Consider the following 20016-nt stretch of genomic DNA (forward strand, 5'->3'; position numbering starts at 1 on the left):
TGAACGGTCGTCCATGTTATTTCATCATTGTGGTAAGATGATAAGATAAAAGCGACGAGCTGACAGTTCCGCTCTTCTTCTACACATTGTCGGATCCACTTCATCACGCTGCCTCGTCGTCCCTGACTCGGAATCTGATCAAAGATTCCACCATCAGTAGGAGGCTTGTTGAGTTTTTCCATTTCGGCTCCGCTGGCCTCTACAGATCCCTTCATCAATGCATTTCTGTGCTAAGACAGATTCTGTGTTAGACATCCCTTATCTGGACTAAAGCGCTTTTTTGGGGGGGGGGGTCTTTTGAAGGCCGCTTTCGATTGAAAATCTATTTGTGTTGACGATCGCTTGAAGTCATTCTTCAAGGGGTGCGTCGAAGTGGTAATTGGTTAAACACTTGAGATTTGTCAAATCTCCACGCTTATCAAGCTTACTAATTGCCGTCGTTCCATTAATTATGACGCGTTATTATCGCATTAAAGCCGATCGGGGAAGGCTTCGTTGTCATGGTATTGCAAGATGAATAAAATCGGTATTTACCTCATTTGAAATGAAAAACAAGGCTACAAAGTGGATCCCCCTGTGTTGCTTTTTTTGGAAGAGGAGATTTGAGATAGCGGCGGATTGGAATATGCGCTCACGCTCGATGACGAGCATGCGAAAGGGAGCAAGCGGGGGGGATGTAGCAAGTGGAGCGAAAATGTGCTTTCACTCAGGATTCCTCTGTTAATCCGCGCTGTCGCTGGCAACTCAAATCGCGGCTTTGACTCGCTGGATGTGGCTGGGAATTACAAGTGTAAGTGTCTGTGAGTGAGGAGAGGGGATTAGATGGGCGAGGAAGTACACTTTTACGTTTTGCCAGTCGCAGTTATCGTAAAAAAAAAAACATTTGGTTCATATTGTAAATATTCTTTCAAAAACGATATGCCGTATTTTCCGGCCTATAAGGCGCACCGGACTATAAGGCGCACCATTAATGCATCATGTCAGATTTTTAATCCAAATCAAATCATCCTCCATTTTATCTTTTTTATTTCAACTTCAGACGGAACAAATTACTTTATAATCATAAAATAATGATCCATAGTCTTTTTGAGTCATGATTCATAGTCTTCAGCGGGCCACTTATGATTGATTTCATGACACAATGCTTTGGGCCAGTTTAAATTTAGGAATTTGGTCCATATATAAGGCGCACCGGACTATAAGGCGCACTGTTGGTTTTTGAGAAAATTTTAGGTTTTTAGGTGCGCCTTATAGGGCGGAAAATACGGTATGTTGACGTCACTTTGGTCTCCTGCTTGCACCTGGGCGCTCGACTTCAGATCGCTGTCATCACACACTCTAGAACATGACCCACTGCCAAGAGTTGAAAGAACATGATGGATTTTACACCGAATCAGCCCGAGGAGACACCATATATGAACAGGTGCTAATTTGATATATCTAGGTTGTGTCGGGCTTTCCGTCACGCTGATAATTTAGCAGGTCAGGGAACAATAAAGCAGTAGCCAATCAGCTGCACAAAATGGAGACCTGCAGTCGATAGACTTGAGGTATTGACGCGGCGTATCGATTCTATACGTCTCGTTCTTGACGAGTGAACACGGAGCCGGGTTAATCGGGTCGCATCAGCTGACCTGTAAGAATATACTGTAGATGAATGAGGTCAGACGGTGACACAGTTCAGTGCACATCTGATATCATTTTCAAAGCCGAGAGTCAATTACCGTAACTCCGATCCGTGGAGAATCAAACCAGGTTCTAGCCGGATGGACTTTTTGATTAGAAGCCTGCATGCTGATAAGGTAAGATTTGAACAAATAACAAAGGGCCTGGATGATAAAGTGGATTCATATACACACACACCGACTATAAGGCATGCATAATGTATGATCCAAGTGTTTTTGTTTTTTTCCCCCAAACTACATTTGCAGTAAAATCCTCTACAAATTGGGAAACTTGAAGAAAAGTCAAACTTGCGGAAGTAAGCTGCTTACTCCTCGATGCCCGCCTAGGGAACGGTGACCCTAAGTGGGTTGTGTCGAAGCATCTGATAGTTCCCCCCCAGAGGGAGCCAAGGCCAAACAGACTCAATTTGCCACCAGTTTAGAAACAGAAACTTAATTGACTTTATAAACTTTATAGCTTTCCTCAAAGGGAGGCTTTAAGTGCCAGTGTGTGTTTGGGTTGAGATTTCCTCAGGGGATAAAAGGCTTTTTATAAGGGATTGTGAAGGCAGATAAAAGCCTTCTCTTCCAGAAGTGGCAGAAATACAATAGGTGTGTTGTCATCCCCGTCCGTATTGAGGTGGAACCACTGCAGTGTCAGCTGACCGGGCCGCAACACGTTTGATCAAATATTTTCTTACCATTACCATCTTCCCATTTTGGATATGAAAAAAAAAAAAATCATCTCCAAACTACAAATGGTGTATGAAAGAGAAGCCAAAACGACTTTTTTTTTTTTTTTAAAACACTCGGTGGATGTTTGATGACATGAGAAGTGCCTGAAGTTGTGACTCCTTTCAAATGAAATTAAAAGCATCAGAACCCTTTTTTTTTTTATGGGAACTTGTGTGTTTGAAGCTTACGCAAGTCTCTGCTGGATCTTTCTATAAAGGTTAGCGTCATGCTTATGGATATCAAAGCATTTAATCTTCCCCGACTTTATTCCCTTTATGTTTTTTTTTTTTAGTTATGATTCAAAAATGATTGACGAGATGAAAAAATGTGCGAAAAATAAAAGATTGTTTCCCATGTAAGCTAGGAAAGTGGATCAAATAAAAAATTCTCTCACGCTCCCTTTTCGGGTCTCATGGCGAGTTAGGACGTCGCGTTTGTTTATCAACAGCTTTGTTGATAAAACTAACCAAGCGTTACTAAAATGGACTTTGCCAGCAGCTACTTCACAGGTTTGCATGAAGAAGCAAAATCACAAGGATGGATGGATGGATCACTTTTCAATTTCAAATTACAAGCAGCCTCCCCTTCTTTTCATTTCTCCCCTTCTCGTTTGAATGAAGAGAACAGACATGGTAATTAACAGGGTATTAAGAAAAGCGAGAGAGAGGGAGAAGGTTGAGAGTGCCTGAGAAGAGCAGCCGAACGGGAGAGCTAGCAGAGAGAAGACGGCCAGTGAGAAGCTGTGGAGAATTAATAACATGCCAGATCTCTCCAAGGCCTCCTTAATGGGCTGTGACAGGAATTTATTCACACTTAGGCTGGTATCAAATCAAACGCAAGGCAAGTGGCAGTGGCAGGCTTCAGCTCGCGAGGCATTGAAGGCTATGCTCGGTAGAGGAATGATGGGGAGGGGGGGGGGGGGGGGGCATGTCTTATAGGTCCAGCATGACAACCCCCCTTTGGGATAAAAGCTCATCTCCAAGGCATTGAGGGGGAGACAGAACGCATGCAAAGGAAGCACAGCCGAGACAAAATGATGAGTGATGTGACGACGACAAGACTTGCCTGTCCCACCAGCCCAGATGGAATGATTATCAAGAGTCGCTATGAATCATCGTGCAAAAAAAAGAAAAAAACACCCTCGGTCCATCAGTCAGACAGAAGGTTGCTTTCCACATATTTGCGAAGGAGACAGCAGGCAAAAAAAAAAAAAAAAAGCTGCAGCAGTTCCAGGGAAATGAGCAGCAAGTTAAATGATGTTTCCTGTCCTAATTGGCATGTGACCAGTAATGCAGGCCATTTCATTAAGGATGTCATTTGTGGTCACGGGTGTGACTGTATTTTTTTTTTTCCCCAAACGCTGCATTTGACTAAGGAGCCACAATTGATGTGCACAATCACATTCGAGGTCTGCAGCACACAGATTGAGCAATGGCAACACATTAGGCATCGATGACTTCTGGAAAATGCTTCTGAAATATTCATGCAAACGTTATTACTTTTCTTCCACGCTCAAAAACGACATACATAAACAGCAAGTCCCAAAAAATGGCACACGATCTCCAAACAGGATACTTTCAAGCGCTTAAATTGAAATGCATATTGTCACACGGAGTTCGTTTTGCGGCGAGTGAAAGGTTAGCTCCGCCTCCTCCACCCTTCCTACCATCCGTCAGCCCGACTCAGACAAACAGCAATTACCCCAATCGACAGATAACGAGAGCAAGACTATCAGTCACGGCGGGCAGGATGTTTCATAAAGCATCCAGACATTATCAAGAAGGATTCATTTATCTGCCTCTTCTCTAACTATCGCTCTATTTTTACTCCTCACCTCTCCAAGACAATCGATTTTTTTAGTTTGTTTGACTGAGGCGAGTTAGGCAACAGGTTCAAGGCTTCAGATGTGGCATTGGAGTGGAAGTGACAGCAAATAGAAGGGATTGAAGTGCTTTCAAAAGAGAGGGAGATGTGAATGGGAGAAAGAAAATTGGGTGTCAACAAGTGAAGGGCTGACCCAAATTTGGATTTTTGTTGTTGTTGTTGTTACTTACGGAAAAATCCCATAATTGTGTGATTTTTGCAACAAATAACTCTTTTGATTGTTTTTTTTTTTTTTTTTAAATGCTGGGTTGTTTTGCTTTTTTAACAGGTTGGGTTAGCCCAGTGCTTCTCAATTATTTTCTGTTACGCCCCCCCCTAGCAAGAAGAAAACTATTCGCGCCCCCCCTCCCCACCGTGACTATCCTAACTTGTCTTGTAAGTCGTAAAATGTTGCACTGTCGCAAACGTGACAGAAGTAACAATGAGAGCGCCACTGCCCCCTGCTGTAGTAAACGCGCAATTACACTTTATTCTAGTACTGCCAAAAAAAAAGCCTGTTCCCCAGGGTCACACGCGCCCCCCCAGGAATAGCACCGCGCCCCCCAAGGGGGGCGCGCCCCACTATTTGAGAAGCACTGGGTTAACCCAAGGTTGGGTTAATCATTTTGACCCAGCAGATTCGGTTCAATAATAAATATTCATATATACACTACCGTTCAAAATATTATTATAATAAAATATTATGAATTAAATATTATCAATTATATCTTATATTTGTATAAGATTATATATAATCTATGAATATAAGTATACATATATATTATAAGATTTTTTACACAGAAGATTATATATATGATCTATAAATAATTATCTAAATAAATATATACACTACCGTTCAAAAGTCACCCAAACAATTTTGTGACCCCAAACTTTTGAACGGTAGTGTATATAATATTATATTAATAATACAATGGAAAAATAACCTTAATCATCTTCTGGAAGCTAGCAAAACGGAATATTTTTTTAATTACCAACTAATCTTCAACTCAATTCCAGTTGTTTGAGCGCTCTCCAAAATAAATTTGTCGTTTCGTCCAAAATAAAAAAAAATTCAAAAAGCACAAACTGTGTCACAGCTGTCCTATTTCAGATTCCAATTGCGTTTTTAGGTGGTCTCTTACTTATGCCGTGGCTACAGACAAGGGGATTAGCGAAGGATTGGAAAGCGTGGACATACGGTGTCAAACGGACACTCGCGTTTACCGTGATAGTGTCTCGGGAGCGCACACTTCAATGAATATCCACACAGCCACTCTCTCCTGTCGAATAATAACAAGGCTGCTGCCTGTTTCAAGGTTATTCGACTCTCAAGACAGCATGAAAAAAATTCGTATGATTGTGAAATCCTCTTATCCTATTATCTTCTTTTTTCATCGACGTGATTGTAGTAAAAATATCATGGCGGGATAGTCGTAGCGTTTCCTGCAAAAATATATTTGAAACAGAAATTTGCATATTTGCATATATTAGATGGATCGTTTTGAGCTGTGATCAATCAGACCAGGGATTGATTCTGTCTTTTTTTTGATAGTTAGTGATTTGAATCTAAATTACAGAATATTCATGACTTCAAAACTTTTTTTTTTTTAATCTCATCTTCAGCTTGGAAGTTTGCAAAACGCTTCTACTCATCTTAACACTAGAGCGATAATCTTCCCCTCGCAATTCGCTTACAGGAACTTTCGATTTTCCCCGCCGCAACGGAACTTTTATCAGCCGTTCATCCATTTTTTTTTTGGAAGCGCTTATCCTCACGAGGTTCGTCACTCCACGGGCATTTCATCATACAACTGATTAACTTGACAATCCATAGCTGTCTTTCTTTCATCCATCTTCTTTATTTATATATAGTCGACTTTCCGGACCGTTTCGAAAACTCACTTCCATTTGTTTGTTTTTCACTCCCACTTTTTAGTTGTCCTCACTCCATCTGACAGCCACTATCTCCTGATCCAGCCTTCTCCCAACACCTGATAGTCCATTTCTCTTTCTGCCTTTCGCCATCAGCAAGCCATTTATCCATGTTTCTCCTTTCTATCACTCTTATCACAAATCTTTCCCCTTTTTCTCCATCAAGCCGTCTATTCATGGCTCTTCCAACCTACCACTTTCTTCCTCTTTTATCTCGACTCTACTCCCATTTAGTTGATCCGGAACCAGCCGATCTGGCCGGAGCAACTGCGGCAGATGTGGGCCGGCTTGCAAACATCTGCTTCCCTTGTCCGTCTGCATTTTGACTCTGCTTATCGGACTAACCGCTAGAACTCCCCGAAGCTTGCTGCCCTTACTGCTGCTGCCTTAATGTGCAGCTGGGAAGCCTGGAGGAAGGAATCACTGCTAAATATGCTCCAACACATGGGGCACACACTCAAGGGCCAGAGAGGGAGTCTTGGCTAGTCAAATGGGTTGGACCAGGGTCATGCCAGGTTTTGATTCCATTAGCTAGTCATGGGGAAAATGAAGCTTTAAATTTGCTTCATGAATCAGTTGTACTTTTTGGCTCCTCAAGGTGGCACTGTTGGGGTTAAAGAAATGGCAACTTGCCATTCAGGAGTCAGAAAAATAAAACAACTGCTTCATGAAGCAAATTTGAAGCTTCATTTTCCCATCATTGCTGTGAATTGCTTCTGGTGACTACCATGTGACAGAGTGGCTGTTAAATTTTAATGATGGTGTCAAACTTAGGCCGAAGTCATTTACTGTAATCAATTTAGTTTTCTTGTTGATATTCCAAATACAATCACACACACATTTAAACCTGTGTGAAGATAACAAAATCTGAGCAGATTTTGGCACACTATTTGAAACAAATAAACATTTTTTCATGCTGCCCACACAACCATGTCAAACTGGCATGGTTAGCAAGGTCAGCATTAAACCTGCCAAACATAAACATACCACCTGGGTAGTGAGAATGTTTTGCATGCTGACGTTTGCAAATCGTCTCCAGCATACAAGGGAGCTTCTATCGACTGGAATCTACTATAAAGTTCTTTTCAAGTGTCATAGATAACACAAATTTCCATGCCGTCTTAACCTCCATACTGTCTATACGTGGATGATTTGACAGAACTCAATTTGCATGCTAATGGCGAGGAAGGTCACGTTACAAACAAGGTTATTTATCTCTTCTGTATGGCAGTGTCTAATAGGAGCGAAAAGGAAAATGCAATTTCCGTTTCACTTGTGCACTTTGGTTTTTTGCAAGAATATTGATTGTTCATTTATGATAGGTTTGCCACGCTTTTATTCAAGGTTCGGCAAATAAACAATGTTATCTAACATTATTCCACGGCCTTTCCAGCCATTGTTGTGTTGTTGTGTGGGATGAAGCTGAACACAGCTGAGCTCAGGGTTCACCTCAATGTTTCCCTGTTGTGTTAACATTTAAAAGCAGCCGGGGGAGCGCGGCGCAGCTTTTAAAAATAACCAATTCTCCTTTCTGCTGCTGCTGCTGACATGACTGACCTAGGACCATTATCATTGCAGCACACTCGGGCAGCCTGGCATGCAATTTCGGGGCCAGCAATGCACATAAAGAAGGGCTTCAACCTGTATATACACACAGACAAACTGAATGTGTGCAGGAGAAGGGGGAAAAAAAAATCTTGCTCTGAAGAAAGAACAAAAGCGCTCACTCTGTAAATACAGATTCATAAATAAAATGTGCACGGGGGGCTAAAAGGTAGTCAAGACCTAGACGTCCCAATTTGACTGCAAATGGCATAAAATGATTTTTTTTTTTAATTAAAATTGTTTCAAATTTCGAGTTCTTGATTATAAAACCACATATCGGCCGCTGTTGTAAGTACCGATACCTTGATTAGCAAATACCGATACTCTCCCATGCCATTTTTTTTTTACAGTATACTGGCAAATTTCATTTCAAGTCAATTGTATTATTTCTTTCATTGTGCTAAATTACAGACATTGTCTCAAAAATAATCTTCTTACAGAAATTCATTTACTTTCTAGCAGCAGCCTGAAGATTTGGACACTGACTGTTATTTTAAAACTGTTCATCATTTCCTCCACCAGGTTTAATTGGACCACAACAAACGCTCCAAAACGCATGTAGGGAAAAAAAAAAAAAAAGAAATACTTATAGTCCAATGAATCTTATCAACAAAAGAACAATACCTGCAGTTAATTTAGGCTCACGCAGAAGGCTGCCATTGCTCAAACAAAAGTGATTTGCATACTTTGCTCCTTGACGCTGACAATTTGACAGTAGAAACTAATAAAGGCGATGTTTGCAAAAGCAAATGGAACTGTACTGCTGGTTAGAAATGCAACAAGAAAAATGAGCCACTGTGCCAAAGCCAATCTACGGTGGCAACCGCTACACAACACCGAAGGAGGCTTTGAAAGGGACTTTTGGAGTGGCGAGATAAGGACTCTTGATAAAATAGCAATTTTCCATTACATGTTTTCATAAGAAAAGCATCATGCTGTTTTTCTTTTTTTTCATTTGTTTTGCCAGCTCTCACTCTGGGCAGCTCAAAAGAATGTGTATGCATTTTCCCCAAGATGGTGGATGCAATCTGTCCAAAAAAACTTTCAGCCTTGAGTGACAACACGGCATGTCGGTTTAAAGAAGCGTTATCTGCGCTGCACGTCGCAAGCCCCCTCGATCAGAGAAGAGCAAAAACACATTTGACAGGTAACACATTTGAAAAAGCTCTTAAGAGTCTGCTGACATTTGAGGCCACTCCAAAAGTCAACACCTCAACTAAAAAATAATAATAATTTGGCTAGCTTTTGTCCACTGACTTCATGCTTTTATTTTCTTAAATAAATCATCTGTTTCTTATGTAAATGACCCTGGCAAGAAAGTAACTACAGTGTGTTTGTATGAATACAGCAGTCACATAAACTTCCCCATAAAACAAACTAAGCCTCAGCTTATGTTTCTCTTTCCACCCACCTACTCAAAACAAAACCATATGATCCACCTGTTAAGAATCCCTACGGCTTTGAAAAAAAGTGTGTTGGCGTGGTTTACTGGAAGAAAAACTTTCAAATGCATGCATGCATGCTGGGATCCAACTTGGGAAAACATTCTCCCTGTCAAAATGTACCGTAATTTTCGGACTACAAGTCGCACCAGCCATAAAATGCCCAAAAATGTGAAAAAAAACACACACATATATATATATAAGTCGCTCCTGAGTATAAGTCGCCCCCCCACCCAAACTATGAATAAAAACGAGACTTATAGTCCGAAAATTACGGTAAACCTCATCACAGTCCATCAGGCACACAAACAAAAAAAATTCCACCTTTCCCTCATGGCCCTCATCAGGAATCTTAAAGGTCAAGGGAAAATATGGAATTGAATTGATTATTTAAAGTGACAGGAGGACCGGACGGATTTCCCCTTGCGGAAAGCATAGCATATAGGAAAGCATCAAAAGATATTTGCGATGAATAAAAAAAAGGTGTAGCAAATTGTGAAGGTTCTCAGCTCTTGCATTTAACTAGATACTAGCACAACCTCGTCCACGAACGATAAAGGTTCATGGTATGAAACACGACGCCAGGAAAGCACATAGGCTTGAACTGTTTGAGAAAGCCGACCTTGTCGTTTTATCACCGCTGGCTGCAACTTAATGCGGGTAACCCTGAGAGTGAGAACACAATACCTTGTTGACCTCCTGGATTTCTCTCCTGTCCTCGGCTGCAGGGCGGTTCTGGCCGGCTGAGTGGTCGTCATGTTTGGTGCCGTCATCGTCCATAAAGGGTATCAGTTGCTGGAGCGGACAGAGAGTGGAGAGAAGGAAAAAAAATAAAAATAAGCTACCTGTGTATTATCGTAACGCGCTTTTAAATTCATACCAAGCTTAAAATGAACTTCTCTTGAACATTTATAGGTTCAAATGATGCATTTATGGGCAGTCTTAGGGAAAATGGGGATTCGGTGTAAGCTTGTGAATGCAAGATAAGTCTCTCCTTCCCCTCGACAGAAAAAAATTCATTCATTTTTAAAAACCCCGCGTGTTTGACCTTGTCCGCTGGACACTTCAGTGGGGCTGATATGCAAGGGGCCTTCTTCTGGACCTGCTTAATATTATAGCGACCCCTAGCGGTCATCTGAGAAGAAGCTTGCATGACTCATGCAAAGATGGTCAAAAAAATTGCTCGTATTTTTTCATTTACAAAATGATCAGTGGTTGAAAAGTCAAAGCTCCAAGAGGAACTGGAGAGTCAGTATCTTGCTCAAGCATACTTTGGCATGGTCGAGCCGGGAACTGAATCCAGAAACTTGAGTCGATAATTATGACTTGAATTGTGGAAAAAAAAATGTAATCATCATGTTGCTCGGTTGGTAATTTGAGTGTGTGCGCTGAAACTGGAAAACGATTAAAGAAATCTGCGAGGAGCAATAATTGACTCGCGACTGAATGGGAGAGTAATCATCAACGTATGAAAAGAATAAAATGGTGAGAAAACAAACAGAGTCAGAAGAAATGGCATGACTGGAAAGGATGACCAAAAGAGAGTGAGAATGCAAAAATGTGGATAATGTGTGATCTGATCCACATCTGGGCAACCTCCCAAAATATGAGCTCGGACTCAGATGGTAGCGAGGATATGAGCAGGATATTAGTTCATGGGGGGGGGGGGGGGGCTTTTTAATCACACAACACTGACAAGAATTTATTTCCAAAGGCTGGCCTGACTTTGAGTGTGCGAGGGGCTAAAATGTGAGGGGGGCAAAGATGAATGACGATTGTAGTATGCGTGTGCCCGTGAGTCATAACCCTCGCCTCCTTCATGGAAAAGATGGATGGTGGTTTCCTGCCGTGACAGAGAAGGATGGGGCTAATGAAGTTCACCAGGTTTGCCTTTCTCTATAAGAAGAAGTGAGGAAATAAGCTGAATAATAAATAATTAAACGAGGGAGGGGGCAGAGCACCGCCGAAGGAACATGAAGGAAACGTTTAGAGGGAAAAGTCAAACGAAGTTCAGGGCAGAAGAGGCAGTGCGGGAAAAGGGGAAGAAAATATTTGAGAATTAGGTCACGACAACAGCTGGAAAGAAAAAGAGAAACGTGGCCCAGCTGTTCGCTAATCGGGTCTGTTGCAAATTGGGCTGCAATGAGGTCACACTGCCTGACTCATTGATTCCTCTTCCTGTTTGGGCCAGCTAGTAGTGAGTGGACTGCCAGGCAGGCACCTAAAATGTCCACGATGATAAATGCTACACATGCCGGGGCCAAGATCAACAACGCTCCGTCCTGGGTGAGCAACAGAGCTGCGCTATCAGCCCTGAACCGAGCCGCCGGGGGAGCAAAGAAGCATTTTAAGAAAAAAAAATAACTTGATGCAGTTTGTTTCTTTCATTGCAATTGAGTGTCCCAATATTTATGGACATAACCATATAAAGATGTATGCTAACACACATTAATACAAAAAAATAGAATGATTCGGTCGTCATACCTCTGGAAGGATCGGGTCGAGCCCGGCACAGTTTTCGGAACATTTGTCGTAGACGAGGCGCAGCTTGCGGAAGAGCACGGAAAGCGTGCGAAGATGCTCCTGCAGTTTTCCCAGTCTATCCTGGTGGGTGTTGGGGTGGTAGGTGACTCCATTAGGCAGCTAAGAGGGACCAAGAGAAAGGTTGTGTTACTTGTAGTCATCCATTAGTCTTCTTCAGCTCATACAAAATAGATGCAACTTTATTGGTATACATGGAAATGGTGACAAAAGTGACAATTATAGTGGCTGGCTGCTACCTAGGAATATATTCATATCCATGATGAACGCAATGACTGATTAGTGAGACCCCGAAAGAGGAAGATGGAGACACCTGCATGTTCCTGAGAAGCTGGAAGATCTCCATGGTCCTGAGGACAATGTCTTGGACCGTCTCCTGGCCAATGCGGCACAGCGAGGCCGTGTTGACATCACGAGCTGCCTGGGCCTGCTGCTGCTGTTGCTGTTGCTGCTGCTGAGGCGGTGGCTGCCCGCTGAAAGGTGACACTAGTGGAGGGGTTGTCATGGAAACAGCAGGTTGATGATTGAGTTCACACCTTAAGTGCCTTGATCAAATAGAAGATTGTAGGTTACTCCAACTTTTGGCCCTTAATAAAAACATTACACTTTATTTTTTTTTTGTAAATAACCCCCAAGCATGAAGTACAAGGAAACCACACTATAGAATGAAAACCGCAAATGAGAGGGTGAATCGAGGAGTGAAGTGCAACAAAACAGCTACAATGAAGCGTCAAAGTAGACGAAAACGTAAGATTCCGATCATGTAAGGTTCGGCTTCAAGTTCTTCATGGACAGGCGTCTTAAAAGTCGTGTTAAAAGTCGTTGGTAAGACGGAATCCTAAATCTATAGAGCAACGTAAAAGAATTGCATAAAACGCGACGAAGTCAGTGAAGTTGCACGGTAATTGCATTTGCAGAAGTGCAGCGCTTGTCAAAGCTGGGTGAAGAGTCCGAAAACGCGACAGCAATTTAAGAGTTAGGAAACTTCACTTCAGCTTAATGCATTAAAGTTTGTTGAGTAAAACATTTGGTGTGAAATGTTATTACCTGTGTGGCGATAATTTGTCTGTGTTGATTGCATGTTAAGTTCTCAGTTTGGGGAGAGGTTGGAAGTATCGCGAGATGTACGGCTGAAACTGTAATTCTGGAAATAGAACCGCAAGAGAATATTAAAATTCACGGAATATGGTTTGTGGAACCGGACTCACTTAGTCTGTATGTATTATGTGAAAAGTAAATTGAGACTCGTCCACATAGGAATGCTGAACGGACTGTCCTTGGTAGTTTTCTATCTATTTTTATATTTGTAAATTAAAGGGCTTCAGCATTACGGTAAAGACCTCAAAAGCCGTGTTTACGTTAACTACGGTAACAGCGCCATGCTGTGGTTGACAAAGAATCATTCAGCTACAATCCACTTCATAAAGAGGATTTTTTTTTTGCATTGTAATAAATGTCTGCCCTTAGCAATATACATCATTTTTATCAATTCATTTATTGAACATTTTATCTTAATATATAATTTAGAGTGGCGGTGAAAACATGACTTGACAAAGTATTTAAAAACAGCTTCTCATCATACAGTACTTACCATTTTATCGATTACAAGGACAGGTACAATAGAATAACACCTAAAACAGAAACTTTTTTAAAAAAAAAATACATAAAACAAACGCAGAGAGGTACACTTAGATTCGAAAATATGCGGTCTCTCTTAGCATTGTAATTTTTGACGTATTGCAGAAGCATCAAAAGTCATAGTAGAAAAGCGTTCTACATCTTTGGGTCTTCACACAAGGTGCAACCAGGTTTCAAGTCAGCCTGTCGTTCCATTTGGATGGTGACCGAATGGAACTTATAAGAGGCGTAACAGGCCTGCGTCATCTCTCGCAGAACCGTCTGAGCGTCCACAGATTCATCTGTGGAGAGAAGGTTGGAAAGATCCTCTCTACTCATACGAAAATAGGGATTTCCTGCTGCTCACCTATAGCCACATGGGCAGACAGCACAGCCTGGTTGACGGTGAGGGCCCAGATGTGAAGGTTGTGGACCGCCGTGACCCCTTTCACTGCCAGCAGACCATCCCTGACCTCGCCATACCTGACCCCCGCTGGGGCACCTGACACACAGATTTTATTTTAACACATGGGCAAAAACATTGGACACGTTCCGAATGACAGACAAGCTCACCTTCCATCAAGACAATCAGAATATCTCTCAGGATAGCAAAGGTGGTGCATAAAACTAAGATGGAGAACAGGAATGTGCAGATAGGGTCCGCTATCTTGTATTCTGGCTGAAATGTAACAAAAACATAATTGTTAACTCCTCAACTGCTCCAGGATGGCATCAAAGCGCTACTTTTATCTAAATGTCTTCTTATGTGCGCCGCTCCTCACCTTGAAGAAGATGATGATGGCGCTGACAAGCACGCTGAGGCTCTGGAGAAGATCTCCCACGACGTGCACAAACGCTGCACGCACACTGGCGTTGGCCTGCTGCATTCGAACCCCTGACATATATATTTACAGTCTGGCATTAATTCCATTTCATAGTTTGTTTAGCGCTAAAGCAATATTTTTTTGGAATGGGGGCTCCTCCCTGCTCCCCGCTCCCCCAGGGGATGGGTTAAATGCAGAGGAGATATTTCACCACACCCAGATGTGTGTGTGATGATAATTGGGACGTAATCAAAACATACCGTGATTGTCTCCACTCTGCTCTAGGTCGACACGATTGTCAGTGGAATGGCTGTGATTGGAAATCTGGGAGTCTCCTTTGCTTTTTCTGTGACTGTGGCCATGTGAAGAAAGCCCTCCATGACTGTGCCCATGGTTAGACTGATGTAGGGTGAAGGCCATACTGGTCAAAAAAACACACAGGGACCATTGAGTAAATACATATTGGGAAATGAAAGCAGTTTGTGGCATCTCCTCACATGATATTGGCCAGAACAGCGCAGCCGGATGTAATGAGCATGACGGTGCCCTCGATAGTGTAATCGTCGCTGATGAGGCGTTCCACGGCCAAATAAACCAACACTCCTGTTACCAGCCAGATGGTGAACACTGACAGCAATGCACCCAGGATTTCTGCAAGGAGGAAGGAAGAAGAAGAATAGACCACCAGGAAGTTAGAAAAGAGGAACTGAGTGAAAACTGTCTAGGAAAAAAATTAATTGTACGTAGGCGCTTTACCTGCACGGTGCCAGCCATAGCTGAGTTTGTGCGTCGGCGGTCTGGAGGAGAGCCAAAGGGACAACAGGCTGATGATGAAGCTGGTGAAGTCCACAAGCAGATGTGCGGCGTCGGTCATCACTGCAAGGCTTCCTGCAAAATATCCCCCTGCGGGGAAAAATTTAAAAAAATGCAGAAAACATATTTAGTGAAATTAGACATCAATATGAGAAATGGTATTAATTAGAAATCGCGACTCACCGAGGATTTCACCTATCATGAAAATCAGGCAGACGACAGACACCACGTACAACCTCTTGCTGGCGACTTTCTTCTCTCTCGCACGGTCTTCCTGCGCGTGGCTGTTGTCATGGCAATGTTTGACACCATCAAGGACACCTTGATTCAGTTCCTGTAGGCTGTGAGTGATGTGTGTAGAAATGGAATTGAGACAACATCATTATGTTCTATTCAGCTCTGACTTATGTTTAAAAATGGCACAGCAACACACAATATTCATAGCATATATTATTTATCCTCTGCAAAGAACAGCAAATATTCATCTTTGTATTATGCTGCCCCCAAGTGGCCAGGGGGCGCACAGCAGAATAAGAAGCACAACGTGCATGGAAGGAGAAATTGTGATCTTAAAAAATATTTTAAATATCTTTTGTTATGGAAAGTGCAATTGCAGTGTTGTGAAATTGGGAAAAGCAAAGTTGTGGAAAGTGTATGAAATATATATATATATAAAACTAAGTCTCATGACCATGCAGTGCGCACAGCTCGTTTGCTAGAAGCGAATTGGGAGAGAGAGATCCTCCACTTCACACGTTCTCACAGTTGACTGAATGAAAATGTCCCGTTTGCACACTGCTAATCCTACTGGGTTTGGGTACCGTGTGGAAAAAAGGAAGAACTAAACAAAAAGTAGACTAACAAGAGCTCAATTCACTCACACAATATAAAAATATATTTATTAACATTTTCTGCAAAACTTTGTAGGATTTAATACTTCAATTAAGCCCATTTTATGACTGAATTTTAAAAATTTTAAACTTCTTACCTTCCCGTATTACTGTAGTTACTTTTATGCTTGTCATCAGAAAGCAGATGAAACTTCTCAGGATCCTTATTAGATTTAAACATGACGCGCAGGAGAACGTCACAGCTGAAGGGAATCCCTCACAATTGAAAAGTACAAAAAAAAAAAAAGCACCCAAAGACTACTAAATTGAAAAGTAAATAAAAAGTGGACAGTCAGAAAACTTTGCTGAGTAATTCTAAAATGCTGAAACTCTTCTCGGAGCACTGTTGTCCTTCCTTGCTTTGGAGTTGATTGAACGTCATTACCGTGCAGCCAGTGTGCAAACAGCCAAAATTCACGATTCATCCTCCAAGCCTTGTGACCTGGGCACCGTGCGCAAAAAAAAAAAAAAAAAAAAAAAACAATACTGGCACTTGTGCCTTAAATGAACTATAACTGTACTACCCAATTATTCCACAGGGTGGCGACAACACAACGTTAAAGTCAACAATCAGTGCATTTGTACCGGTGAAAAAGCATTAAGCAAAATTGACTGTGACCTTTGACTTTTCCCATTAGAGTTAATATATACATATATCCTGCATTACATTGTGCTGAAATGACGTTTGTACCTTTTGAGATACTAAAAAAAGGCAAAAACAAGTGACTAAAATAACCTTCAGTAGGTTATTTTAGTCAATACAGTGGACACTTAAAAGTCGGCTTGTCTTGGCAAGCGGTTGTGCATGTGCATGTGGGTTGCCAGGGGATGCAAGAAGCAGCAAAATGGCCCCCGACAAGTTAGTCACACATGACTGTTCACACTTAATAAACGTGAACGCTGCTTTATAAATCCAAAGTCTCACGCTGCTAGATAGGCAAATGAAAGTGTATGCAAAAAAAAAAACATTTTATACATCACAACAGTCTCCTTTAGTTAAGATGCTGGTTGCCTTGGCAACCTCCTCTATCTCTATGCTAATTACCATTGAGTGTCTGATCCCCCCCCCAAAAATAAAAAATGGTAAACAACTACAGGTCAGACTTTGACACAATGCACTGACGTCAGAACGCCACCGTCACGTTCACGCTCCAATGATTCTAGTCCGCTTTGCCAAGATGGGTGGTGGTGATGTTTGAGGGACGGGCCGGGCCGGGCCGGGCGGCAGGAAAGAGGAGGGCGGAGGAAGGCGAGAAAGTGCCCCATAAGTGCCAAGGAGCACATAACAGGAACCAGACGAGGCTCCAAAGCCAATTAACGACTGACCCAGTAGGACCAGGACAAGGAAGTTGCTGTCTTAAAGCTAACATGATGGAAGGGGTTCTAACCAGACTGCGGGACTTCTCCTGCAAGGCCACCACCTTTGACACTTGCACGCCCGCAGGAGCGTGCAGGGATCCCCGAAGCAGAACTGAGCACCCCAGGAAAGGATTTGCATCCGGAGAGGAAAACAAGCTGGACATCGAGAGCGCGCTGGCCTGGCTACGAAGGGAACTGGTAAGACTGGAAATTGTGCAAATTGATTAGAAGAATCTAGAAACTTCATGATAAATTGTGTCTCTGTACCAGTGAGCATGAATGGAAACGGATTCATCCCACTGATGGAAGGAAGGATATTTACTCTGTCAAGCTCTTTTGTGTCACAGAGTTCACAGTCAAACTCCAGTAAATCCCCAGGAGTCAACTTCAAGGCATTTATCTCCTCACAAAATGGCCACTGGAGTGCCTTGGTTTCCCAGTTTGTTCCTAAGATACATCCGAGTCACGCCGTTAAATACCCCCCCCCACCCCAAGTTTTCGGACATTCCTGTGTGTGTTTGCAAGTCCTAAATCGACGAGTGTGTCTGTTTGGAGTGTGAGCTTCATTCACACTTGTCATGGGAACTGAAAGGCCCGCGTGATGTCACAGAAACAAACTCAACCGTATCGACCAAGCCGCTAGTGACCGAGCGTCCTATGACCAAAGTTCCGACCTATTTGTATGCCAACCTGCCCCTCACACACACACACACACACACACACACACACACACGGGATGTTTGTTCCACATCATTGTTGAAGCAAACACACTGCAGGGAGTCCAGCTGACAATCTGAATAGAAGCCCGCCAGCTCATTGGCGTCATCAACTCAATGAAAGGACAGTTGGCGTTTCTTCTCCCCGTTTTTCCGATTGCACACAAAAGCTCGCGTTTTCAACCACGGCCCGCTCTTCAAGCTGCTGCTGTAATTAGCAGAGAAAAGAAAAGCAGATCAGCTTTTTTTTTTTTTTTAGGACATTCCTTGCTCTTATAGAACTCATAGTTGGCAGGATTCGGAATGTCTTATTTGACAAAGGCAGCAATCACACAGTTTCTCATTTAAAAAAAAAAAAAAAAGGGCAGAAGGAGAACTGGCAAAAGAAGAATTTACATTTGAAAGAAAGCAGTGCCCGGATAAAGCGGCGGTTTTATTTTGAACGGGCCTACACAGTTCGACAAGTCTGAACGACGAGAAACATAGAAGAAATTCAATGCAAATTTTAACATTTTAAAGTGTAACATTAATAAAAAAAAAAAACATCTCTGCTTGTTAAATAAAAAAGACGATGCACACTGTGCACAGATGGAGATGCGATCACAAGATCAAGCACTGATCCGGCAGCTGATGGAGCTTCACTCCGGCATCCAGGAGCTCAAGCAGGAGCTGTCCGAAGAAGAGGAGGAGGAGGAGGAAGACGAGGAAGGCCTCTCCTGGGACTCTGAGAGCGAACAAGGGAGCGTCTACTCCAGCTCAGGGGAAGAGGAGACTTTGCTCTTTCCCCTCCCTAAGACACCTTGGTGTTTTTACTCCACTGCTTTGGCCAGGAAATCTTCCAACAGGAGAAGTTCTGTGCCTTGAAAGCTCAAAGAACTCCTTCATGGTTTTCATGTTTGCAAAAATAGGAATGAAACTCTGCCTCATTATGAATCGGAATGTGTATTGACCTAAAGGCAAGCAAGCCTTTGTGTAACTTTTGGAAGACAAATATACTTTGACGACAATAATAGTCCCTTCTGGAATAAATGATTTATAGCTCTCAATACCTCTGGCTGAGTCGTAAAATATTTAGACAGCAAAAAACTTTTATGTCCGTTAATGGATGAATGTAAAAAGGTTACATCGCTACGGGCCGTTAGCGCTGAAAGCTCGCTGACCTTACACGACTTTAACGGCGTCGGCGCGGCATTTGTTAGTACAACGCCGCAATAAAACAATTGTGACAGGATAAAATTGGGTCTGGTCTTTGTTCATTTTGGTTCCTGAGAACTTTATTAAAGTGAGGGGAAGAATTGCATTTACACAATTTCTAAAAGAATGACACATGGACGTATTTATTATTGTCAAGCTTCTAGATTTATTTTCAAAAGATGATAGGGACAATAAAGACAACGAGAGCAAGAGAGATTTTTTTTTTTGTCATACTACCAAAGTGTCTTGTCTCATTACTTTAAGGGAGTAAAATGAAAGCACATTTTGGTATAAGTGCAAAACATCATGCAAAAATTTGATTTTTTTTTCTTACCCTGCTTAATTTGTATGTAATTGGCGTAAAAAAAAATTTCAACAGATTAATAATGATTTAAGTGTTTAACGCCTCAGAATTGTGCACGTTTACGGAGAGCCGTTCCCACTTGGATTTATTGCCGATAGTCCCCTGCGTCTTCCAGAGCGCCAAAACTCTCCCTCCTCAGTCTTTGGATCTCGCTGTTGAGCCCCAGAAGTGTTTGAGCCAGCTGGAGGTCCTGCGAACGCATCTCCAACTGCAGATAGGGAAGCAACTCACTGAGGTACACTTGCTGTATTGTATTATCTATTTTGATGATCTAATACAAAATAATATTTGCAGCATGAGCATATTAAAGTAGTAAATGCGCAGTCCCAAAATGTTTAAAGTCTTTGGCAACATCTTTGTGTTTCAATTGAAATGACTTGAATGTTACATTTCGACAGAAAAACGATGCTTTGTCGCCGTCTTGTGGCCATAACAGGTATTGCTCTTCAAGACGCAT

At 42.2% G+C, this 20016-nt stretch overlaps 2 protein-coding genes across 4 annotated transcripts in view; both read right to left on the reverse strand.

The window, feature by feature from the left end:
* med30 (mediator complex subunit 30) overlaps positions 1-12913 on the reverse strand; it is a 15104-nt gene extending 2191 nt beyond the window's left edge. For 2 of the 3 annotated variants that reach the window (XM_061267759.1, XM_061267758.1), the window contains exons 1-4: positions 12830-12913; positions 12096-12268; positions 11726-11884; positions 9929-10036 (exon numbers count right to left, since the gene is read on the reverse strand). In XM_061267759.1, coding sequence (XP_061123743.1) covers positions 9929-10036; positions 11726-11884; positions 12096-12268; positions 12830-12863 — 474 coding nt within the window. In that variant the 5' untranslated portion in view covers positions 12864-12913. Of the gene's footprint in view, positions 1-9928; positions 10037-11725; positions 11885-12095; positions 12328-12829 lie in introns of all 3 variants that reach the window. The other variant, XM_061267760.1, reaches the window with a different exon arrangement.
* Positions 12914-13258: 345 nt separating this feature from the next.
* LOC133144841 (proton-coupled zinc antiporter SLC30A2-like) lies at positions 13259-16321 on the reverse strand. Its single transcript, XM_061267810.1, has 9 exons — positions 16025-16321; positions 15220-15377; positions 14980-15126; positions 14721-14874; positions 14484-14644; positions 14182-14294; positions 13973-14078; positions 13767-13901; positions 13259-13701 (listed from the first exon to the last, which is right to left on the reverse strand). The coding sequence occupies exons 1-9, from the start codon at positions 16105-16107 to the stop codon at positions 13556-13558; spliced, it is 1203 nt and encodes a 400-aa protein (XP_061123794.1). The 5' UTR covers positions 16108-16321; the 3' UTR covers positions 13259-13555.
* Between the last annotated feature and the right edge of the window lie 3695 nt (positions 16322-20016).

This window comes from Syngnathus typhle, linkage group LG20, assembly GCF_033458585.1.
Source record: "Syngnathus typhle isolate RoL2023-S1 ecotype Sweden linkage group LG20, RoL_Styp_1.0, whole genome shotgun sequence".
Lineage (NCBI taxonomy): Eukaryota > Metazoa > Chordata > Actinopteri > Syngnathiformes > Syngnathidae > Syngnathus > Syngnathus typhle.